At 36.4% G+C, this 22,053-nt stretch overlaps 1 protein-coding gene across 2 annotated transcripts in view; it reads left to right on the top strand.

Annotated features, from left to right (window-relative positions):
• Positions 1-22,053, top strand: part of LYST (lysosomal trafficking regulator) — a 281,303-nt gene that overhangs the window by 132,313 nt on the left and 126,937 nt on the right. The window contains exons 28-29 of one of the 2 annotated variants that reach the window (XM_066235524.1): positions 12,977-13,138; positions 13,757-13,948. In XM_066235524.1, the coding sequence (XP_066091621.1) occupies positions 12,977-13,138; positions 13,757-13,948 (354 nt within the window). The remainder of the gene's footprint in view (positions 1-12,976; positions 13,139-13,756; positions 13,949-22,053) is intronic. The other variant, XM_066235534.1, reaches the window with a different exon arrangement.

The raw sequence follows: 22,053 nt of genomic DNA, 5'->3' as shown, positions 1-22,053 counted from the left end.
ACTTAAACTGTGACAACAAAGGAAAAAAAAGGGGGGAGAGGATGGAGATTAACAGTAGCAAAGGATGATGAAGTGCAGAAATACTTATAAGATAGGGTACTACAATGAATATGTTAGGTACCCTTTTCATTACTTAATGGTAACCACCCTTGAAAAAACCACCACAAAAACACTTGACTTAAAAAAGGTAGCAACAGAGGAAAGAAGTATGGACCACAAACAAACAAAAACAAATGATAGAAAAACAAAAGAGAAGAATCAAACTAGATACAAAACTAACAGAAAGCAATTTATAAAATGGCAGTAGGGAACCCACAAGTGTCAATAATTACACTAAATGTAAATGGATTAAACTTACCAATAAAAAGACACAGAGTAGCAGAATGGATTAAAAAAGAAAATCCAACTATATGCTGCCTACAAGAAACACATCTAAGCAACAAGGATAAAAACAAATTCAAAGTGAAAGGCTGGAAAACAATACTCCAAGCAAACAACACCCAAAAAAAAGCAGGTGTAGCAATACTCATATCTAATAATGCTGACTACAAGACAGAAAAAGTACTCAGAGACAAAAATGGTCATTTCATAATGATTAAGGGGAAGTTGAATCAAGAAGACATAACAATCCTTAATATATATGCACCAAACCAAGGAGCACCAAAATATATAAGACAGCTACTTATTGACCTTAAAACAAAAACTAACAAGAATACAATCATACTTGGAGACCTCAATACACCGCTGACGGCTCTAGATCGGTCATCCAAACAGAGAATCAATAAAGATATAGTGGCCTTAATCGAAATACTAGAACACCTGGATATGATAGACATCTACAGGACACTTCATCCCAAAGCGACAGAGTATACATTTTTCTCTAGTGTACATGGAACATTCTCAAGAATTGACCATATGTTGGGACACAAAGACAATATCAGCAAATTTAGAAAAATTGAAATTGTACCAAGCATATTTTCTGATCATAAAGCCTTGAAACTAGAATTCAACTGCAAAAAAGAGGGGGGAAAACCCACAAAAATGTGGAAACTAAACAACATACTTCTAAAAAATGAATGGGTCAAAGAAGAAATAAGTGCAGAGATCAAAAGATATATACAGACAAATGAAAATGAAAATACGACATATCAGAATCTCTGGGATGCAGCAAAAGCAGTAATAAGAGGAAAGTTCATATCACTTCAGGCCTATATGAACAAACAAGAGAGAGCCGAAGTAAGCCACTTAACTTCACACCTTAAGGAACTAGAAAAAGAAGAACAAAGACAACCCAAAACCAGCCCAAGAAAGGAGATAATAAAAATCAGAGCAGAAATAAATGAAATAGAGAACAGAAAAACTATAGAAAAAATCAATAAAACAAGGAGCTGGTTCTTTGAAAAGATCAACAAAATTGACAAACCCTTGGCAAGACTCACCAAGGAAAAAAGACACAGGACTCAAATAAATAAAATCGAAAATGAAAGAGGAGAGATCACCACAGACATCATAGAAATACAAAGAATTATTGTAGAATACTATGAAAAATTATATGCCACCAAATACAACAATCTAGAAGAAATGGATAAATTCCTAGAACAATACAACCTTCCTAGACTGAGTCATGAAGAAGCAGAAAGCCTAAACAGACCAATCAGCAGGGAGGAAATAGAAAAAACTATTAAAAATCTCCCCAAAAATAAAAGTCCAGGCCCAGACGGTTATACTAGTGAATTCTATCAAACATTCAAAGAAGACTTGGTTCCTATTCTACTCAAAGTCTTCCAAAAAATTGAAAAAAAGCAATACTTCCAAACACATTTTATGAGGCCAACATAACCCTCATACCAAAACCTGGCAAGGATGGCACAAAGAAAGAAAACTACAGACCAATATCTCTAATGAATACAGATGCTAAAATACTAAACAAAATACTGGCAAACCGAATACAACAACATATTAAAAAAATAATACATCATGATCAAGTGGGATTCATCCCAGAATCTCAAGGATGGTTCAACATACGCAAAACGGTTAACGTAATACACTATATCAACAAAACAAAGAACAAAAACCATATGATCTTATCAATAGATGCAGAAAAGGCTTTTGATAAAATACAACACAATTTTATGTTTAAGACTCTCAACAAAATGGGTATAGAAGGAAAATATCTCAACATGATAAAGGCCATATATGATAAACCATCAGCCAACATCCTATTAAACGGCATAAAACTGAGGACTTTCTACCTTAAATCAGGAACAAGACAGGGTTGTCCACTCTCTCCACTCTTATTCAACGTGGTGCTAGAAGTTCTGGCCAGAGCAATCAGACAAGACAAAGAAATAAAAGGCATCCATATCGGAAAAGAAGAAGTAAAGCTATCACTTTTTGCTGATGATATCCTATACATCGAAAACCCGAAGGACTCCACAAAAAGATTATTAGAAACAATAAACCAATACAGTAAGGTCGCAGGATACAAAATTAACATACAAAAGTCCATAGCCTTTCTATATGCCAACAATGAAATATTAGAAAACGAACTCAAAAAAATAATCCCCTTCACGATTGCAACAAAAAAAATAAAATACCTAGGAATAAACATAACAAAGAACGTAAAGGACCTATATAATGAAAATTACAAAGCATTGTTAAGGGAAATCGAAAAAGATACAATGAGATGGAAAAATATTCCTTGTTCTTGGATAGGAAGAATAAATATAATCAAAATGGCCATATTACCCAAAGCAATATACAAATTTAATGCAATTCCCATCAAAATCCCTATGAGATTTTTTAAAGAAATGGAACAAAAAATCATCAGATTTATATGGAACTATAAAAAACCCCGAATAGCCAAAACAATCCTAAGGAAAAAGAATGAAGCTGGGGGCATTACAATACCTGACTTTAAACTATATTATAGGGCCACGATAATCAAAACAGCATGGTATTGGCAGAAAAATAGACACTCAGACCAATGGAACAGAATAGAAAGCCCAGAAATAAAACCACATATATATGGTCAAATAATCTTTGATAAAGGGGCCAATAACACACAATGGAGAAAAGAAAGCCTCTTCAACAAATAGTGTTGGGAAAACTGGAAAGCCACATGCAAATGAATGAAACTCGACTACAGCCTGTCCCCGTGTACTAAAATTAATTCAAAATGGATCAAAGACCTAAATATAAGACCTGAAACAATAAAGTACATAGAAGAAGACATAGGTACTAAAATCATGGACCTGGGTTTTAAAGAACATTTTATGAACTTGACTCCAATGGCAAGAGAAGTGAAGGCAAAGATAAATGAATGGGACTACATCAGAATTAAAAGTTTTTGCTCAGCAAGAGAAACTGATATCAAAATAAACAGACAGCCAACTATATGGGAACTGATATTTTCAAACGACAGCTCAGATAAGGGCCTAATATCCAAAATTTACAAAGAACTCATAAAACTCAACAACAAACAAACAAACAATCCAATAAAAAAATGGGAAGATGACATGAACAGACACTTCTCCCAGGAAGAGATACAAATGGCCAACAGATATATGAAAAGATGCTCAGCTTCATTAGTTATTAGAGAAATGCAAATCAAAACTACAATGAGATACCACCTCGCTCCTGTTAGATTAGCTATTATCAACAAGACGGGTAATAGCAAATGTTGGAGAGGCTGTGGAGAAAAAGGAACCCTCATTCACTGTTGGTGGGACTGTAAAGTAGTACAACCATTATGGAGGAAAGTATGGTGGTTCCTCAAAAAACTGCAAATAGAACTACCTTATGACCCAGCAATCCCTCTACTGGGTATATACCCCAAAACCTCAGAAACATTGATACGTGAAGACACATGTAGCCCCATGTTCATTGCAGCACTGTTCACAGTGGCCAAGACATGGAAACAACCAAAAAGCCCTTCAATAGAAGACTGGATAAAGAAGATGTGGCACATATACACTATGGAATACTACTCAGCCATAAGAAATGATGACATCAGATCATTTACAGCAAAATGGTGGGATCTTGATAACATTATAAGGAGTGAAATAAGTAAATCAGAAAAAACAAGAACTACATGATTCCATACATTGGTGAAACATAAAAATGAGACTAAGAGACATGGACAAGAGTGTGGTGGTTACCAAGGGTGGGGGGGGAGGTAGGACATGGGAGGGAGGGAGGGAGAGAGTTAGGGGGAGGGGGAGGGGCACAGAGAACTAGATAGAGGGTGACGGAGGACAATCTGACTTTGGGCGAGGGGTTTGCAACATAATTTGATGACAGAATAACCTAGACATGTTTTCTTTGAATATATGTACCCTGATTTATTAATGTCATCCCATTACCATTAATAAAAATTTATTAAAAAAGAAATGATGTTAGCTGATGGTTTATCATATATGGCCTTTATCATGTTGAGATATTTTCCTTCTATACCCATTTTGTTGAGAGTCTTAAACATAAAATTGTGTTGTATTTTATCGAAAACCTTTTCTCTATTGATAAGATAATGTGGTTTTTGTTCTTTGTTTTGTTGATATGGTGTATTATGTTAACCGTTTTACGTGTGTTGAACCATCCTTGAGATTCTGGGATGAATCCCACTTGATCATGATGTATTATTTTTTTAATATGTTGTTGTATTCGATTTGCTAGTATTTTGTTTAGTATTTTAGCATCTGTATTCATTAGAAATGTTGGTCTATAGTTTTGTTTTTTTGTGCCATCCTTGCCTGGTTTTGGTATGAGGGTTATGTTGGCCTCATAAAATGTGTTTGGAAGTATTGCTTCTTCTTCAATTTTTTGGAAGACTTTGAGTAGAATAGGAACCAAGTCTTCTTTGAGTGTTTGATAAAATTTGCTGGTATAGCCGTCAGGGCCTGGACTTTTATTTTTGGGGAGGTTTTTAATGGTTTTTTCTATTTCTTCTCTACTAATAGATCTGTTTAGGCTTTCTGCTTCTTCTTGACTCAGTCTAGGAAGGTTGTATTGTTCTAGGAATTTATCCATTTCTTCTGGGTTGTTGAATTTAGTGGCATAAAGTTTTTCATAGTATTCTACAATAATTCTTTGTATATCTACGGTGTCCGTGGTGATTTCTCCTCTTTCATTTTGGATTTTGTTTATATGAGTTCTTTCTCTTTTTTCCTTGGTAAGTCTTGCCAAGGGTTTGTCAATTTTGTTGATCTTTTCAAAGAACCAGCTCCTTGTTCTATTAATTTTTTCTATAGTTTTTCTGTTCTCTATTTCATTTATTTCTGCTGTGATTTTTATTATCTGCTTTCTTTGGCTGGTTTTGGGTTGTCTTTGTTCTTCTTTTTCTAGTTCCTTAAGGTATGAAGTTAAGTGGTTCACTTTGGCTCTCTCTTCTTTGTTCATATATGCCTGAAGTGATATGAACTTCCCTTTTATCACTGCTTTTGCTGCATCCCATAGATTCTGATATGTCGTATTGTCATTTTCATTTGTCTATATATATCTTTTGATCTCTGCAATTATTTCTTCTGTGACCCATTCATTTAACAAAGGTATTTTTTTATACTTTTTGTTATTGCTATTATCAACAGGCTAGCAATATGTGTGTATATATATGTTGTATAAATTTTCTTTATATTTCAACCATTAATAACAATATTAATTTTAACCACTTTTTAAATTTTCATTTAGAAAAATTAAAATTTAATAGGGTGATATTGATCAGTAAGAGTACAATTTAATAGGGTGATATTGATCAGTAAGTTTCAGAGTACATCTGAAACATAGGTTTCAGATGAATGTTTCTATAGCATTTGAACTGTTTATGTTGTATACTCATCTTTTGATTCTCTGCATGAGATTGGCATTGTTTCTTATGGCCATTTTTTTTTAAAGATAAACTTGCATTTTTATTTATTTTTAATTTTTTTTAAAGATCTTATTTATTCATTTGAGAGAGGAAAGAAAGAGAAGGTAGACACAAGGGGGGAGGATCAGGAAGCATGGACTCCCATATCTGCCTTGACCTGGCAAGCCCAGGGTTTTGAATTGGAACTTCAACGTTCCAGGTCAGTGCTTTATCCACTGCACCATCACAGGTCGGCATGGCCATTTTTTAATTTAATTAACTGAACTACCTCTTTCAGCCATCAACCATATTTATTGAGCACCCACCATGTACCAATTATCATTTTTTCTGTTCTCATGGAACTTACATTTTACTGGAGAAAATGGTCCATAAGCCTGTGAACAAATATAATGCTCACAAAACTTAGTGGTTATTTCAAAATGACTGTGAAACAATAAAATATCCCCTAATTTTTGTGAGCAGAATTAGGGGATATTTCAAAATGAATATGAAGCGATAAAATATCCCCTAATTTTCTCTTGCCCCATTGTCTCTTTGAAAATGATGCTGAAAAGTTTGTTTCTTGAAAAATAACCCTGTCGGTTGGGAAAAAGATGGCAGCAGAGTAGGCGGACGCACAGACACCCAGCTCTCACCACCAAACTGGAATACAAATCAGTTTAGGAAAAATCAGCATGAAAAACCAACTCTGAACTGCAAGAACAGCTCTCAAAAACCAAGGATCAAAGAAGAAGCCACAACAATCCTGGTAGGGAGCGCATGAATCTCCTCTGCTTACAGGAACGGAGGGGGAGTGGTGAGGCTGAGAGCCCAGAGGGGATCTCACACAGGGAAAAAAGCAGAAACTACTGATCACAGCCACTTGCCTGGCGACCAGGGAGCGAGGTGTGTTGAAAAGACCAGCTTATCTCCCAAGTGGAAAGGACAGGGAGAGGGATAGACTGTGAGGGGCTAAGGAATGCAGGAAATGAACTAAAAAAGCTGAGTCATCCATGCTGGAGGCAGCCATAGCTGGGGGAGGGACTGAACCTTTCACAAAACAGAGCTGAAGTGCTTCCGGATCAGAGATCTCCGGACATCTATCCAGCTCCAATCAGCGCAACAAGACACAGCTGAAAACAGGAAGTGGGGAGGAGGGGCAGTAACTCAGGTCTCCATGGAGATCTGAGATACACCTCCCCTACTGAAACTGAAAAAACACCCTGCCCCCAGTGAGATTAGCTGGCTAAAGAGGCCTTCAGAGTCTCAGGTTACACCCATTGCATTCCTGGATACAGTTTCAAGGATGCCCCCTGCTGAGATCAGTCAACAAGACTATCACCTGTTAAGAAAACAAACAAATCAAGACTTCAAAGGGGCCCAAATCCAAAAGTGGATTACAGATAACAGCTGATACCAATCCAAGAAGACCTAGAAATAACACAACTGAAAACTGGAGGCAGACAACACCAAGCATAGACTCAACCAACTCTACAAATAAAACACCCCAAAACAGATGATGAGAAGACAAAGAAGTGCAATCCAAATGAAACCACAAAAGACACCTTCAAGAGATGAACTGAGTGATATGGAAATAATCAAACTTCCAGATGCAGAGTTCAAAATAATGATTGTAAGGATGCTTAGGGATCTTAGAACAACAATGGATGGTCATTATGAACACCTAAATAAAGAAATAGCAAGTATAAAAAAGAATCAGTTGGAGATGACAAATACAATATCAGAAATAAAGACCACAATGGAAGGAATTAAAAACAGGATAGATAGAGCAGAGGATCGAATCAGCAAGTTAGAGGACAACTGGAATGAAGGCATGAAAGCAGAGAAGAAAAGAGACTCAAAAAGTCAGAGGAAAATCTTAGAGAGCTCTGTGACAACATGAAGAGAAATAACATCTGCATCATAGGGGTTCCTGAAGAAGAAGAAAAAGAACAAGGGATAGAGACTTTGTTCAATCATATCATAGCTGAAAACTTCCCTAAATTAATGCAAGAGAAACTCTCACAAGCCCAAGAAGCACAGAGGACTCTATTAAAGAGAAACCCAAAGAAACCTACACCAAGACACATCATAATTAAAATACCAAAGCTAAGCAATAAAGAGAAAATATTAAAAGCTGCAAGAGAAAAAAAAAATTATCACCTACAAAGGAGCCCCCATAAGGATGACATCTGACTTCTCAACATAAACACTTGAGGCCAGAAGGGAATGGCAAGAAATATTCAAAGTAATGCAGAACAAGAACCTACAACCAAGACTACTTTATCCAGCAAGGCTATCGTTTAAAATCAAAGGAGAAATAAAAAGCTTCCCAGAAAAAAAACAACTCAAGGAATTCATTACAACGAAACCAATGCTGCAGGAAATGTTAAGGGGCCTGTTGTAAACAGATCAAAGTGGGAAAAAAATATAGCAAAAAAGGAATACACCTTTAAAGAAGAAAATGGCAATAAACAACTACATATCAATAATAACCTTAAATGTAAATGGATTAAATGATCCAATCAAAAGACATAGGGTAGCTGCGTGGATAAGAAAACAGGACCCATACATATGTTGTCTACAAGAAACACACCTTAGAACAAAAGACACACATAGATTGAAGGTAAAGGATGGAAAAAAACATTTCATGCAAATGGAAATGAAAAAAAAGCTGGGGTAGCAATACTTATATCAGACAAATTGGACTTTAAAACAAAGGATATAGTAAGAGATAAAGAAGGCCACTACATAATGATAAAGGGAGTAATCCAACAGGAAGATATGACTATTATAAATATCTATGCACCTAATATAAAAGCACCCAAATATATAAAGCAGACTTTGATGGATTTAAAGGGCGAGATCAACAGCAATACTATAGTAGTAGGGGATTTCAATACCCCACTAACATCATTAGATAGATCCTCAAGAAAGAAAATTAACAAAGAAACAGCAGACTTATTGGAAACACTAGATCAACTGGATTTAATAGATATCTTCAGAACCTTTCACCCTAAAGCAGCAGAATATACATTCTTTTCAAGTGCTCATGGTACATTCTCAAGGATAAACCACATGTTAGGGCACAAAAGTGCTCTCAACAAATTTAAGAAGACTGAAATCATATCAAGCATTTTCTCCGATCACAACGGCATGAAACTAGAAATGAACTACAACAGAAAAGCTCAAAAATTCTCAAACACATGGAAACTAAATAGCAGGTTGTTAAATAATGAATGGATTAAGAATGAGATCAAAGATGAAATAAAAAAATTCCTAGAAATGAATGACAATGAGCATACAACAACTCAAAATTTATAGGACACAGCGAAAGCAGTGCTGAGAGGGAAGTTCATAGCACTACAGGCAACTTTCAGAAGCTAGAAAAAGCTCAAATAAACTACTTAACCCTGCATCTAAAAGAACTAGAAAAAGAACAGCAAGTAAAGCCCAAATGTAGTAGAAGGAAGGAAATAATAAAGATCAGAGCAGAAATAAATGACATAGAGGCTAAAGAAACAATACAGAGGATCAATGAAACTAGAAGCTGGTTCTTTGAAAAGGTAAACAAGATTGATGAACCTTTAACTAGACTCACCAAGAAAAAGAGAGAGAAGACTCAAATAAAATTAGAAATGAGAGAGGAGAAATAACAACTGACACAACAGAAATACAAAATATTGTAAGAAAATACTATGAAGAACTGTATGCCAAAAAACTAGACAACCTAGATGAAATGGACAAATTCCTTGAAACATACAATCTTCCAAAAAGCAATCTGGAAGAATCAGAAAACCTAAACATACCGATTACAACAAATGAGATCAAAACAGTTATCAAAAAACTCCCAACAAAGAAAAGTCTGGGGCCCGATAGCTTCACAGCAGAATTCTACCACATATTCAAAGAAGAACTAACTCCTATCCTTCTCAAACTATTTCAAAAAATTCAAGAGGAAGGAAGACTTCCAAGCTCCTTCTGTGAGGCGAGCATAATTCTGATTCCAAAACCAGGCAAAGACAACACAAAGAACAAAATTATAGGCCAATATCTCTGATGAATATAGATGCTAAAATCCTCAACAAAATATTAGCAAACCGGATCCAACAATATATGGAAAAAAATCATACACCATGATCAAGTGGGATTTATTCTGGGGAGGCAAGGCTGGTACAGTATTCGTAAATCAATCAATATGATTCATCACATAAACAAAAAGAAGGAGAAAAACCATATGATAATTTCAATAGATGCAGAAAAAGCATTTGATAAAATCCAGCACCCATTCATGATCAAAACTCTTAGCAAGGGGGAATACAGGGAACATACCTCAACACGATAAAAAGCCATCTATGAGAAACCCACAGCCAACATCATACTCAATGGGCAAAAATTAAAAGCAATACCCTTAAGATCAGGAACAAGGTAGGGGTGCCCCCTTTCACCACTCTTATTTAACATAGTCCTGGAAGTCCTAGCCACAGCAATCAGACAAGAAGAAGAAATAAAAGGCATTCAAGTTGGAAAAGAAGAAGTAAAACTATCATTATTTGCAGATGATATGATATTGTATATAAAAAACCCTAAAGTCTCAGTCAAAAAGCTACTGGACCTGATAAATGAATTCAGCAAAGTGGCAGGATATAAAATCAATACTCAGAAATCAGAGGCATTTTTATACACCAACAATGAACAGTCAGAGAAATTAAGGAAACAATTCCCTTCAAAATTACAACCAAAAAAATAAAGTGCCTAGGAATAAACTTAACCAAGGAGACTAAAGACTTGTACTCAGAAAATTACAAAGCATTGATAAAAGAAATCAAGGAAGATACAAACAAGTGGAAGCATATACCGTGCTCATGGTTAGGAAGAATAAACATCATTAAAATGTCCATATTACCCAAAGCAATCTATAAATTCAATGCAATACCGATTAAAATACCAATGACATACTTCAAAGATATAGACCACATATTCCAAAAATTTATATGGAACCAAAAGAGAACACGAATAGCCTCAGCAACCTTAAAAAAGAAGAATAAAGTGGGAGGTATCACACTTCCTGATATCAAGTTATACTACAAGGCCATTGTACTCAAAACAGCCTGGTACTGGCATAAAAATAGGCATATAGATCAATGGAACAGAACAGAGAACCCAGAAATAAACCCACAGGTCTATGGACAACTGATATTTGACAAAGGAGGTAAGGAAATACAATGGAGTAAAGACAGCCTCTTTAACAAATGGTGTTGGGAAAATTGGACAGCTACCTACAAAAAAATGAAACTATTGATAGATCACCAGCTTACACCACTCACAAAAATAAACTCAAAATGAATAAAAGACTTAAATGTAGGCCGTGAAACCATAAGCATCTTAGAAGAAAACATAGGCAGTAAGCTCTCGGACATCTCTCAGAGCAATATATTTGCTGATTTATCTCCACGGGGAAGTAAAATAAAAGACAGGATAAACAAACAAATGGGACTATATCAATCTAAAAAGCTTTTGCACAGCTAAAGACAACAAGAACAGAATAAGAAGAGAAACTACACAATGGGAGAACATATTTGACAATACGTCTGATAAGGGGTTAATAACCAAAATTTATAAAGAACTTGTAAATCTCAACACCAGGAAGACAAACAATCCAATCCAAAAATGGGCAAAAGAGATGAATAGACACTTCTCCAAAGAGGACATACAGATGGCCAATAGGCATATGAAAAAATGCTCAACATCACTAATCATTAGAGAAATGCAAATTAAAACCACAATGAGATATCACCTCACACCAGTCAGAATGGCGCTCATCAACAAAACAACACAGAATAAGTGCTGGCGAAGATGTGGAGAAAAGGGATCCCTCCTGCACTGCTGGTGGGAATGCAGACTGGTGCAGCCACTGTGGAAAACAGTATGGAGATTCCTCAAAAAACTGAAAATCGAACTGCCTTTTGACCTAGCTATCCCACTTTTAGGAATATACCCCAAGGACACCATAGAACGGCTCCAAAAGGAGAAATGCACCCCCATGTTTATGGCAGCATTGTTCACAATAGCGAAGATCTGGAAACAGCCCAAGTGTCTGTCAGAGGACGAGTAGATTAAAAAGCTTTGGTACATATATACTATGGAATACTACTCAGCCATAAGAAATGATGACATTGGATCATTTACAATAACATGGATGGACCTTGATAACATTATACAGAATGAAATAAGTAAATAAGAAAAAAAACTAAGAACTATATGAATCCATACATAGAAGGGACATAAAAAAGACTCAGAGACATGAACAAGAATGTGATGGCAACAGGGGTGGGGGTTGGGGGGATGGGGTGAAGGAGAGAGGGGTTGGGGGAGGGGAGGGGCACAAAGAAAACCAGATAGAAGGTGACAGAAGACAATTTAGCTTTGGGGGAGGGGTATACAGCACAATCAAATGTCAAAATAATCTAGAGATGTTTTCTCTCACCATATGTACCCTGATTTATCAATGTCACTGCATTAAATTTAATAAATAAATTTTAAAAAATCCCCTAATTTTTGTGAGCAGTGTATGTTTCATGTATAATGTCACAGAGTGACAGAATATGCCTGTTGTGTGACTCTGTTTTACTTTCTAATCCATGTCTTACAGGTGAGGAAACTGAGGCTTAGAAAAAAGTATAGTTAGGGCTACAGCAGCCCAGTGTGACTTCACAGCATGAGACCTGAAATCCCCATTTTGTCGAGTACACAGCATTGCAAAAGATTTAACATTTCCTTGCTTAGCACATGGCTGTGCCTCAGAGTTAGTATCATCAGCTGCTTATACAGATGAACGCTATCAGAGAAATAGACCTTAGGAAGAATCTGCTTAAACTAAGGACAAAGTTTGACAACATTATTCTTGAATATATCATGGATAGGAATTTTTTCTTTTTATTTGCTTCATTTTTTATCTCAAAGGTGACTCTACCCATCAAAATGTATTAACTGATTACCTAAAATATTGGACAATCTAAAATAATATGAAAATACCTAAAATCTTGCAGGGTGTCATTAGCTTTATCAGATTTTGTGATATGTAAGAGGCTATTTATGGGAATTGATGTATTTTTTTCATAATCTAAAACAAAGGTTCAATTCCAATGAAGGGTTCCACTGTTGCTCAGCTAACAAGACGCCACTTCTGTTCTTACGGTCAGCTTCCAATACCCTTCTCCTTCAGTGCGTTCAGTCAAGACACATGCCTCTCCTTTTCTCCTGGATCCACTCCCTGTGTGGTACCTCTTGGAGCAGGTGCAGTAACAGTGCTGAATGCCAATCCTACCTGTTTAATCTGAGGAAACATTTCTCAGGAAATGCTTTTGTGGGATTGAATTCCAAGTGATACATATGCAGCAAATCACTTACTAGCAAATCACTGGGCCGATATTCATCTTTCTGATCTCACCTTCCTCTGATTTCTACTATGTCATATGCACTTCTCAAAACTACTGTATAAAATTCAACAGTGGCAATTATCCAGAAATAATGTTCTTACTGAAACACAATGTGCTTTTAAAAATCTATTGATTAGAATACAAGGAAGTGCAACAGTATTTGAAAATATTGATATTTTGTCAAAATATTCTGAACTACTTACATATACCCTTCTAATTCTTAGAGTTTTTCAGGACACTCAGATTTTGCCAGACAATAGCTAGGTCACTAGCTTCAGAATTCTTATTTAGGACTTTGAAATCAGAAGTACTGTTGCACTTCTTCAAACATCACTTTCTCTTAATCAACCTTTCCTTTGTTAAATTAACCTTGTATTAAATAAAGTTCTTTTCATGCTCTGATACTCAAAAAATTGCAGCAAAAATAATTTGCTTCATCCTGTTAACTCTGGCATTTGATGTTATATATTTGAAGGTCCTCAGAAAGTTCCCCTTGCTCAAACCGACTCTCTTCTGATGAAAATGCGTTCAGTGGCAAGTGATGAACTTCATGTGATGATGCAACGGAGAATGAGCCAGGAGAACCCCGTACAGGCGACCGAAACGGAGCTGGTGCAGAGACTGCAGAGGCTCACCATTTTGGCCGTTAACAGGATTATTTATCAAGGTAGGACTAGAGAGTAAACTGTGCCCTTGCTTGAGTTTGAATTAAATGGGAAATAGTTTAAAAAGAAACAGAATAGGCCTGACCTGTGGTGGCGCAGTGGGATAAAGTGTCGACCTGGAACACTGAGGTTGCTGGTTCGAAACCCTGGGCTTGCCTGGTCAAGGCACATATGGGAGTTGATGCTTCCTGCTCCTCCTCTTTCTCTCTCTCTCCCCCCTCTCTCTAAAAATCAATAAATAAAATATTTTAAAAAAAAGAAACAGAATAGTTTTCCATACTATTAAAAGAATTTATTTGGAAATAACAGTTTTAAATAAAAATTTATTTTTCAGTGTGTTAAATGTTGATTTTTTTTCTTATTTAGAAATTAAATTTTATGAGGTGATATTGATTAATGAGAGTATATAAGATTCAGGTGACCATCTCTATAGCAATTGAAATGTTGATTGCGTTGCATGCCCATCTCCTAAAGTCAAATCATTTTTCACTGCCATGTGTTTGTCCCTCTTTACTGCCCTTGGCCAACCCCTCCCCATGGTTATCACTTCACTTTTGTCTATGTCCATGAGTCTCAATTTATATCTATACCACCTATGTGTGAAATCATATAGTTCTTAGCTTTTTCTGATTTACTTATTTCACCCAGCATAATGTTCTCAAGGTCCATCCATGTTGTTGTAAATGGCAATATGTCATCATTTCTTACGGCTAAGTAGTATTTTTTTTTTAATAAATTTTTATTAATGGTAATGGGATGACATTAATAAATCAGGGTACATATATTCAAAGAAAACATGTCTAGGTTATTTTGTCATTAAATTATGTTGCGTACCCCCTCGCCCAAAGTCAGATTGTCCTCCGCCACCCTCTATCTAGTTCTCTGTGCCCCTCCCCCTCCCCCTAACTCTCTCCCTCCCTCCCTCCCATGTCCTCCCTCCCCCCACCCCTGGTAACCACCACACTCTTGTCCATGTCTCTTAGTCTCCTTTTTATGTTCCACCAATGTATGGAATCATGTAGTTCTTGTTTTTTTCTGATTTACTTATTTCACTCCTTATAATGTTATCAAGATCCCACCATTTTGCTGTAAATGATCTGATGTCATCATTTCTTATGGCTGAGTAGTATTCCATAGTGTATATGTGCCACATCTTCTTTATCCAGTCTTCTATTGAAGGGCTTTTTGGTTGTTTCCATGTCTTGGCCACTGTGAACAGTGCTGCAATGAACATGGGGCTACATGTGTCTTCACATATCAATGTTTCTGATGTTTTGGGGTATATACCCAGTAGAGGGATTGCTGGGTCATAAGGTAGTTCTATTTGCAGTTTTTTGAGGAACCACCATACTTTCCTCCATAATGGTTGTACTACTTTACAGTCCCACCAACAGTGAATGAGGGTTCCTTTTTCTCCACAGCCTCTCCAACATTTGCTATTACCCGTCTTGTTGATAATAGCTAATCTAACAGGGGTGAGGTGGTATCTCATTGTAGTTTTGATTTGCATTTCTCTAATAACTAATGAAGCTGAGCATCTTTTCATATATCTGTTGGCCATTTGTATCTCTTCCTGGGAGAAGTGTCTGTTCATGTCCTCTTCCCATTTTTTTATGGGATTGTTTGTTTGTTTGTTGTTGAGTTTTATGAGTTCTTTGTAAATTTTGGATATTAGGCCCTTATCTGAGCTGTTGTTTGAAAATATCATTTCCCATTTAGTTGGCTGTCTGTTTATTTTGATATCAGTTTCTCTTGCTGAGCAAAAACTTTTTATTCTGATGTAGTCCCATTCATTTATCTTTGCCTTCACTTCTCTTGCCATTGGAGTCAAGTTCATAAAATGTTCTTTAAAACCCAGGTCCATGATTTTAGTACCTATGTCTTCTTCTATGTACTTTATTGTTTCAGGTCTTATATTTAGGTCTTTGATCCATTTTGAATTAATTTTAGTACACGGGGACAGCCTGTAGTCGAGTTTCATTCATTTGCATGTGGCTTTCCAGTTTTCCCAACACCATTTGTTGAAGAGGCTTTCTTTTCTCCATTGTGTGTTGTTGGCCCCTTTATCAAAAATTATTTGACCATATATATGTGGTTTTATTTCTGGGCTTTCTATTCTGTTCCATTGGTCTGAGTGTCTATTTTTCTGCCAATACCATGCTGTTTTGATTATCGTGGCCCTATAATATAGTTTAAAGTCAGGTATTGTAATGCCCCCAGCTTCATTCTTTTTCCTTAGGATTGTTTTGGCTATTCGGGGTTTTTTATAGTTCCATATAAATCTGATGATTTTTTGTTCCATTTCTTTAAAAAATCTCATAGGGATTTTGATGGGAATTGCATTAAATTTGTATATTGCTTTGGGTAATATGGCCATTTTAATTATATTTATTCTTCCTATCCAAGAACAAGGAATATTTTTCCATCTCATTGTATCTTTTTCGATTTCCCTTAACAATGCTTTGTAATTTTCATTATATAGGTCCTTTACGTTCTTTGTTATGTTTATTCCTAGGTATTTTATTTTTTTTGTTGCAATCGTGAAGGGGATTATTTTTTTGAGTTCGTTTTCTAATATTTCATTGTTGGCATATAGAAAGGCTATGGACTTTTGTATGTTAATTTTGTATCCTGCGACCTTACTGTATTGGTTTATTGTTTCTAATAATCTTTTTGTGGAGTCCTTCAGGTTTTCGATGTATAGGATCATATCATCAGCAAAAAGTGATAGCTTTACTTCTTCTTTTCCAATATGGATGCCTTTTATTTCTTTGTCTTGTCTGATTGCTCTGGCCAGAACTTCTAGCACCACGTTGAATAAGAGTGGAGAGAGTGGACAACCCTGTCTTGTTCCTGATTTAAGGTAGAAAGTCCTCAGTTTTATGCCGTTTAATAGGATGTTGGCTGATGGTTTATCATATATGGCCTTTATCATGTTGAGATATTTTCCTTCTATACCCATTTTGTTGAGAGTCTTAAACATAAAATTGTGTTGTATTTTATCAAAAGCCTTTTCTGCATCTATTGATAAGATCATGTGGTTTTTGTTTTTTGTTTTGTTGATATGGTGTATTACGTTAACCGTTTTGCGTATGTTGAACCACCCTTGAGATTCTGGGATGAATCCCACTTGATCATGATGTATTATTTTTTTAATATGTTGTTGTATTCGGTTTGCCAGTATTTTGTTTAGTATTTTAGCATCTGTATTCATTAGAGATATTGGTCTGTAGTTTTCTTTCTTTGTGCCATCCTTGCCAGGTTTTGGTATGAGGGTTATGTTGGCCTCATAAAATGTGTTTGGAAGTATTGCTTCTTCTTCAATTTTTTGGAAGACTTTGAGTAGAATAGGAACCAAGTCTTCTTTGAATGTGTGATAGAATTCACTAGTATAACCGTCAGGGCCTGGACTTTTATTTTTGGGGAGGTTTTTAATAGTTTTTTCTATTTCCTCCCTGCTGATTGGTCTGTTTAGGCTTTCTGCTTCTTCATGACTCAGTCTAGGAAGGTTGTATTGTTCTAGGAATTTATCCATTTCTTCTAGATTGTTGTATTTGGTGGCATATAATTTTTCATAGTATTCTACAATAATTCTTTGTATATCTATGATGTCTGTGGTGATCTCTCCTCTTTCATTTTCGATTTTATTTATTTGAGTCCTGTGCCGTTTTTCCTTGGTGAGTCTTGCCAAGGATTTGTCAATTTTGTTGATCTTTTCAAAGAACCAGCTCCTTGTTTTATTGATTTTGTCTATAGTTTTTCTATTCTCTATTTCATTTATTTCTGCTCTGATTTTTATTATCTCCTTTCTTGGGCTGGTTTTGGGTTGTCTTTGTTCTTCTTTTTCTAGTTCCTTAAGGTGTGAAGTTAAGTGGTTTACTTCGGCTCTCTCTTGTTTGTTCATATAGGCCTGAAGTGATATGAACTTTCCTCTTATTACTGCTTTTGCTGCATCCCAGAGATTCTGATATGTCGTATTTTCATTTTCATTTGTCTGTATATATCTTTTGATCTCTGCGCTTATTTCTTCTTTGACCCATTCATTTTTTAGAAGTATGTTGTTTAGTTTCCACATTTTTGTGGGTTTTCCCCCCTCTTTTTTGCAGTTGAATTCTAGTTTCAAGGCTTTATGATCAGAAAATATGCTTGGTACAATTTCAATTTTTCTAAATTTGCTGATATTGTCTTTGTGTCCCAACATATGGTCAATTCTTGAGAATGTTCCATGTACACTAGAGAAAAATGTATACTCTGTCGCTTTGGGATGAAGTGTCCTGTAGATGTCTATCATATCCAGGTGTTCTAGTATTTCGATTAAGGCCACTATATCTTTATTGATTCTCTGTTTGGATGACTGATCTAGAGCCGTCAGCGGTGTATTGAGGTCTCCAAGTATGATTGTATTTTTGTTAGTTTTTGTTTTAAGGTCAATAAGTAGCTGTCTTATATATTTTGGTGCTCCTTGGTTTGGTGCATATATATTAAGGATTGTTATGTCTTCTTGATTCAACTTCCCCTTAATCATTATGAAATGACCATTTTTGTCTCTGAGTACTTTTTCTGTCTTGTAGTCAGCATTATTAGATATGAGTATTGCTACACCTGCTTTTTTTTGGGTGTTGTTTGCTTGGAGTATTGTTTTCCAGCCTTTCACTTTGAATTTGTTTTTATCCTTGTTGCTTAGATGTGTTTCTTGTAGGCAGCATATAGTTGGATTTTCTTTTTTAATCCATTCTGCTACTCTGTGTCTTTTTATTGGTAAGTTTAATCCATTTATATTTAGTGTAATTATTGACACTTGTGGGTTCCCTACTGCCATTTTATAAATTGCTTTCTGTTAGTTTTGTATCTAGTTTGATTCTTCTCTTTTGTTTTTCTATCATTTGTTTTTGTTTGTTTGTGTTCCATACTTCTTTCCTCTGTTGCTACCTTTTTTAAGTCAAGTGTTTTTGTGGTGGTTTTTTCAAGGGTGGTTACCATTAAGTAATGAAAAGGGTACCTACCATATTCATTGTAGTACCCTATCTTATAAGTATTTCTGCACTTCATCGTCCTTTGCTACTGTTAATCTCCATCCTCTCCCCCCTTTTTTTCCTTTGTTGTCACAGTTTAAGTTTGGTTTTATTGTGTTCTTGGTGGAGCTGTTACTTGTGGTGTTGTTTTCTTTTGTTCTTTGAATCTGGTTGTAAAACCCCCTTTAGTATTTCCTGGAGTGGGGGCTTTCTGTTGATAAATTCTCTCATCTTTTCTGTATTTGTGAATGTTTTTCTATCTCCTTCATACTTGAAGGATAGCTTTGATGGGTATAGTATTCTTGACTGAAAGTTCCTCTCTTTCAGGGCTTTAAATATTGGAGTCCATTCTCTTCTAGCTTGTAGAGTTTCTGCTGAGAAATCTGATGATAATCTAATAGGCCTTCCTGTATATGTTGTACTCTTCTTTTCCCTGGCTGCCTTGAGAATTTTTTCTTTGTCATTGGTTTGTGTCATCTTTATTATGATGTGATTTGGAGTGGGTTTGTTGGGGTTAAGAAAACTCGGTGTTCTGTTTGCTTCTTGAATTTGAGGCTTTAGTTCTTTCCACAGGCTTGGGAAGTTCTCGTCTATTATTTGTTTGAGTATATTCTCCATTCCATTTTCTTTCTCTTCTCCCTCTGATATACCTATTATTCTTATGTTATTCTTTCTGATGGAGTCAGACAATTCCTGTAGGGCTTTCTCGTTTTTTATTATTTTTGAGTCTCTTTCTTCTTCTCTCTGTTGTGCCTCAAGTTGTTTGTCTTCTATTTCACTAATCCTATCCTCAATCTGGGCTGTTCTGTTAGCTAAGCTTGTTACCTCGTTTTTCAGCTCGTGAATTGAGTTTTTCATTTGTTTGATTTGTTTTAATAGTTTCAATTTCCTTGGTAATATATTCTTTGTGTTCATTGAGTTGTTTTCTGATCTCCCTATATTGCCTTTCTGTGTTTTCTTGTATATCTCTGAGTATTTTTAAGATTTCTATTTTAAATTCTCTGTCATTTAGCTCCAAGGCTTCCAATATGTTAAGTCTTTTCTCCATAGATTTTTCCACATCTATTTGTGTTACCTCTCTTTCTTTTGTATCCATAATATTCTATTTCCTCTTTCTTATTGGCATCTGAGGGTGGTCTTGTTGATAGCACTAATTAGAATTAATAAAGAGTAAAAAGTAAAAAAAAAAAAAGGTAAAACACCCCACAAAAAAAAAACAGTAATAATTTATTATTTCCCCCTTTTTTTCTTTTTTCTCTTTCCCTCCTCTCCCCTCCTCAGGGAAATATCGTGCCTATCATGGAGGGCCTGATTTGGGGTGAAGAGTTCAAGGGGCAAAAAAAGGGAGTAGGGACCTACTAAATGCAAAAAAAAAAGGAAGAAAATTTTAGACAAGCATAAGATGATTTGCTTGTAAGTGATGGTCAACTAAGAGATGTAATGAGAGGGATAAGAGGGAACCAGAAAAAAGGACCAAAGAAAGAATAATAAAGAAGAAAAAAATAAAAATAATAAGTAAAAATTTGTTGTATTAAGTGGAGCGAAGACTAAATACAATGGAGACCTTGGGTTGGGAGGACCCAAAATGCCACAAAAATAAACAAACAAGAAAAAAACAAAAACAAAAGCAAAAAAGAAAAATAAAGCCAAAAAAAGCCTTGAGTCCCAAATTAACTAATTTGTTCGTGATTGAGGATTAAATGGGAGGAAAGTAAAATGAGAAAAGAAAAAACGAAGAGAAAGGAAAAAATAAGAAAAAGAGAAAAACAAAGGAAGAAATAAAAAAGGAAGAGAAAAAAAAAACAAAATAAAGCAAATCAAAAAGAAAAAAACAAAAGAGGAGAGAGTGAGAGTTAAGAGTTTTGGAGTATAACCTTAAAGGAGGGTGAGGATGAAGAAGAGAAATAAAATGTAACACTCATGGGTAGTGTAGTTCAAGAAAAGGGAAGCATAAGATGGGCAGAGAATAGTAGGACCGAGGTGGAGGAAATAAAGGCAATAAGATAGAAGAAACAAACAACAACAAAAAAAAAATTAGTGGAACAAGTTGTAAAGTCTGTGGATTTTTCTTTATTTTGAGAGGTTAACTTCTTCCTTTTTCTTTTCTCTCCCTCTTCCTGGTCGGTGACTCTGTACCCCAGGCTCTGCCCCTGTGTCACACTTAGGTAGGGATTTGCAGTTGATGGGATTCTATGGCAATGTCATATAATTGGCTTTAGTCTTGCTGGTAGTCAAGGCTTGTTGGCGTTTGCAGGGTCCAATGATGAGAGAGTTTGCTTTCCTGGATTCTCTCTCCTAGTCCCCCCTTCCTGAATTAGCAGCCTGGTGATCCAGCTATAAGGCTGCAACTGCTTCTGCCTGGGGAGTAAGAGGCTCAAAGAGCTGGGAAATCCCCACTCTATCCCCACTCAGTGCAAGGCTTTGGGAAAGGCTCTGGCAGTCAGGGCCTCCAGTGTAATCAGGCGGGGGTGGGAGTCAATTGTTGTCAAGGTGACTGTTCAGCACCTAGCATTCAGTTGGACCTCTCAACCCAGGCTTTCCACACTTTGTAGCCTGTTTTGGCTGGGAAGAAGAGGCACTAGTCTCTGCTTGTGACTAGTGTAGTATAGATCTTATTATCTGCCAAGTCCTTCTTGTTAGCGTTTATCCCTGAATATGGAGGCTCTATCAATCAGAAGTTGCCCCCGCCCCTTTAGCGAGAGGCACTAAAAAATATCACGCCTCTTGTCTTGGGTCGCTGAACTGAGAGAGATCTTATCAATTAGAACCGAGGGTGCGCAGATTTCATGGGTTAAGCTAATTTCAGTGATTGGGTCGCAGCTGTGCTCCCGAAGGTATTTTAGGCTGCCTGCGCGCGCCCCTCCCCCAACGCTTGATTGTTACCTTGAATGGCTGGGTGAGGTGCCCCGCCCACAGAGAGAATCTCCCAAGTAGAAGACCACCCTGTTGCCTCTCCCGCTCGCCCTGCCGCTGGCGGCTGGATCGCACCAGGCGCAGGATAATGGGGCACCCTGGGTGTGCTGGCCAGTAGGGTGCTCTGGGCGTGTGGAATGCCCAGGGCACGCGCGCGAATGGGGTGCTCCGGGCACCGGTGG

The sequence above is a fragment of the Saccopteryx bilineata genome, chromosome 1, assembly GCF_036850765.1.
Source record: "Saccopteryx bilineata isolate mSacBil1 chromosome 1, mSacBil1_pri_phased_curated, whole genome shotgun sequence".
In the NCBI taxonomy this organism is placed as follows: Eukaryota; Metazoa; Chordata; class Mammalia; order Chiroptera; family Emballonuridae; genus Saccopteryx; species Saccopteryx bilineata.
The sequence above is the reverse complement of the archived record's forward strand: the minus strand, read 5'-3'. Positions and strand labels throughout refer to the sequence as shown.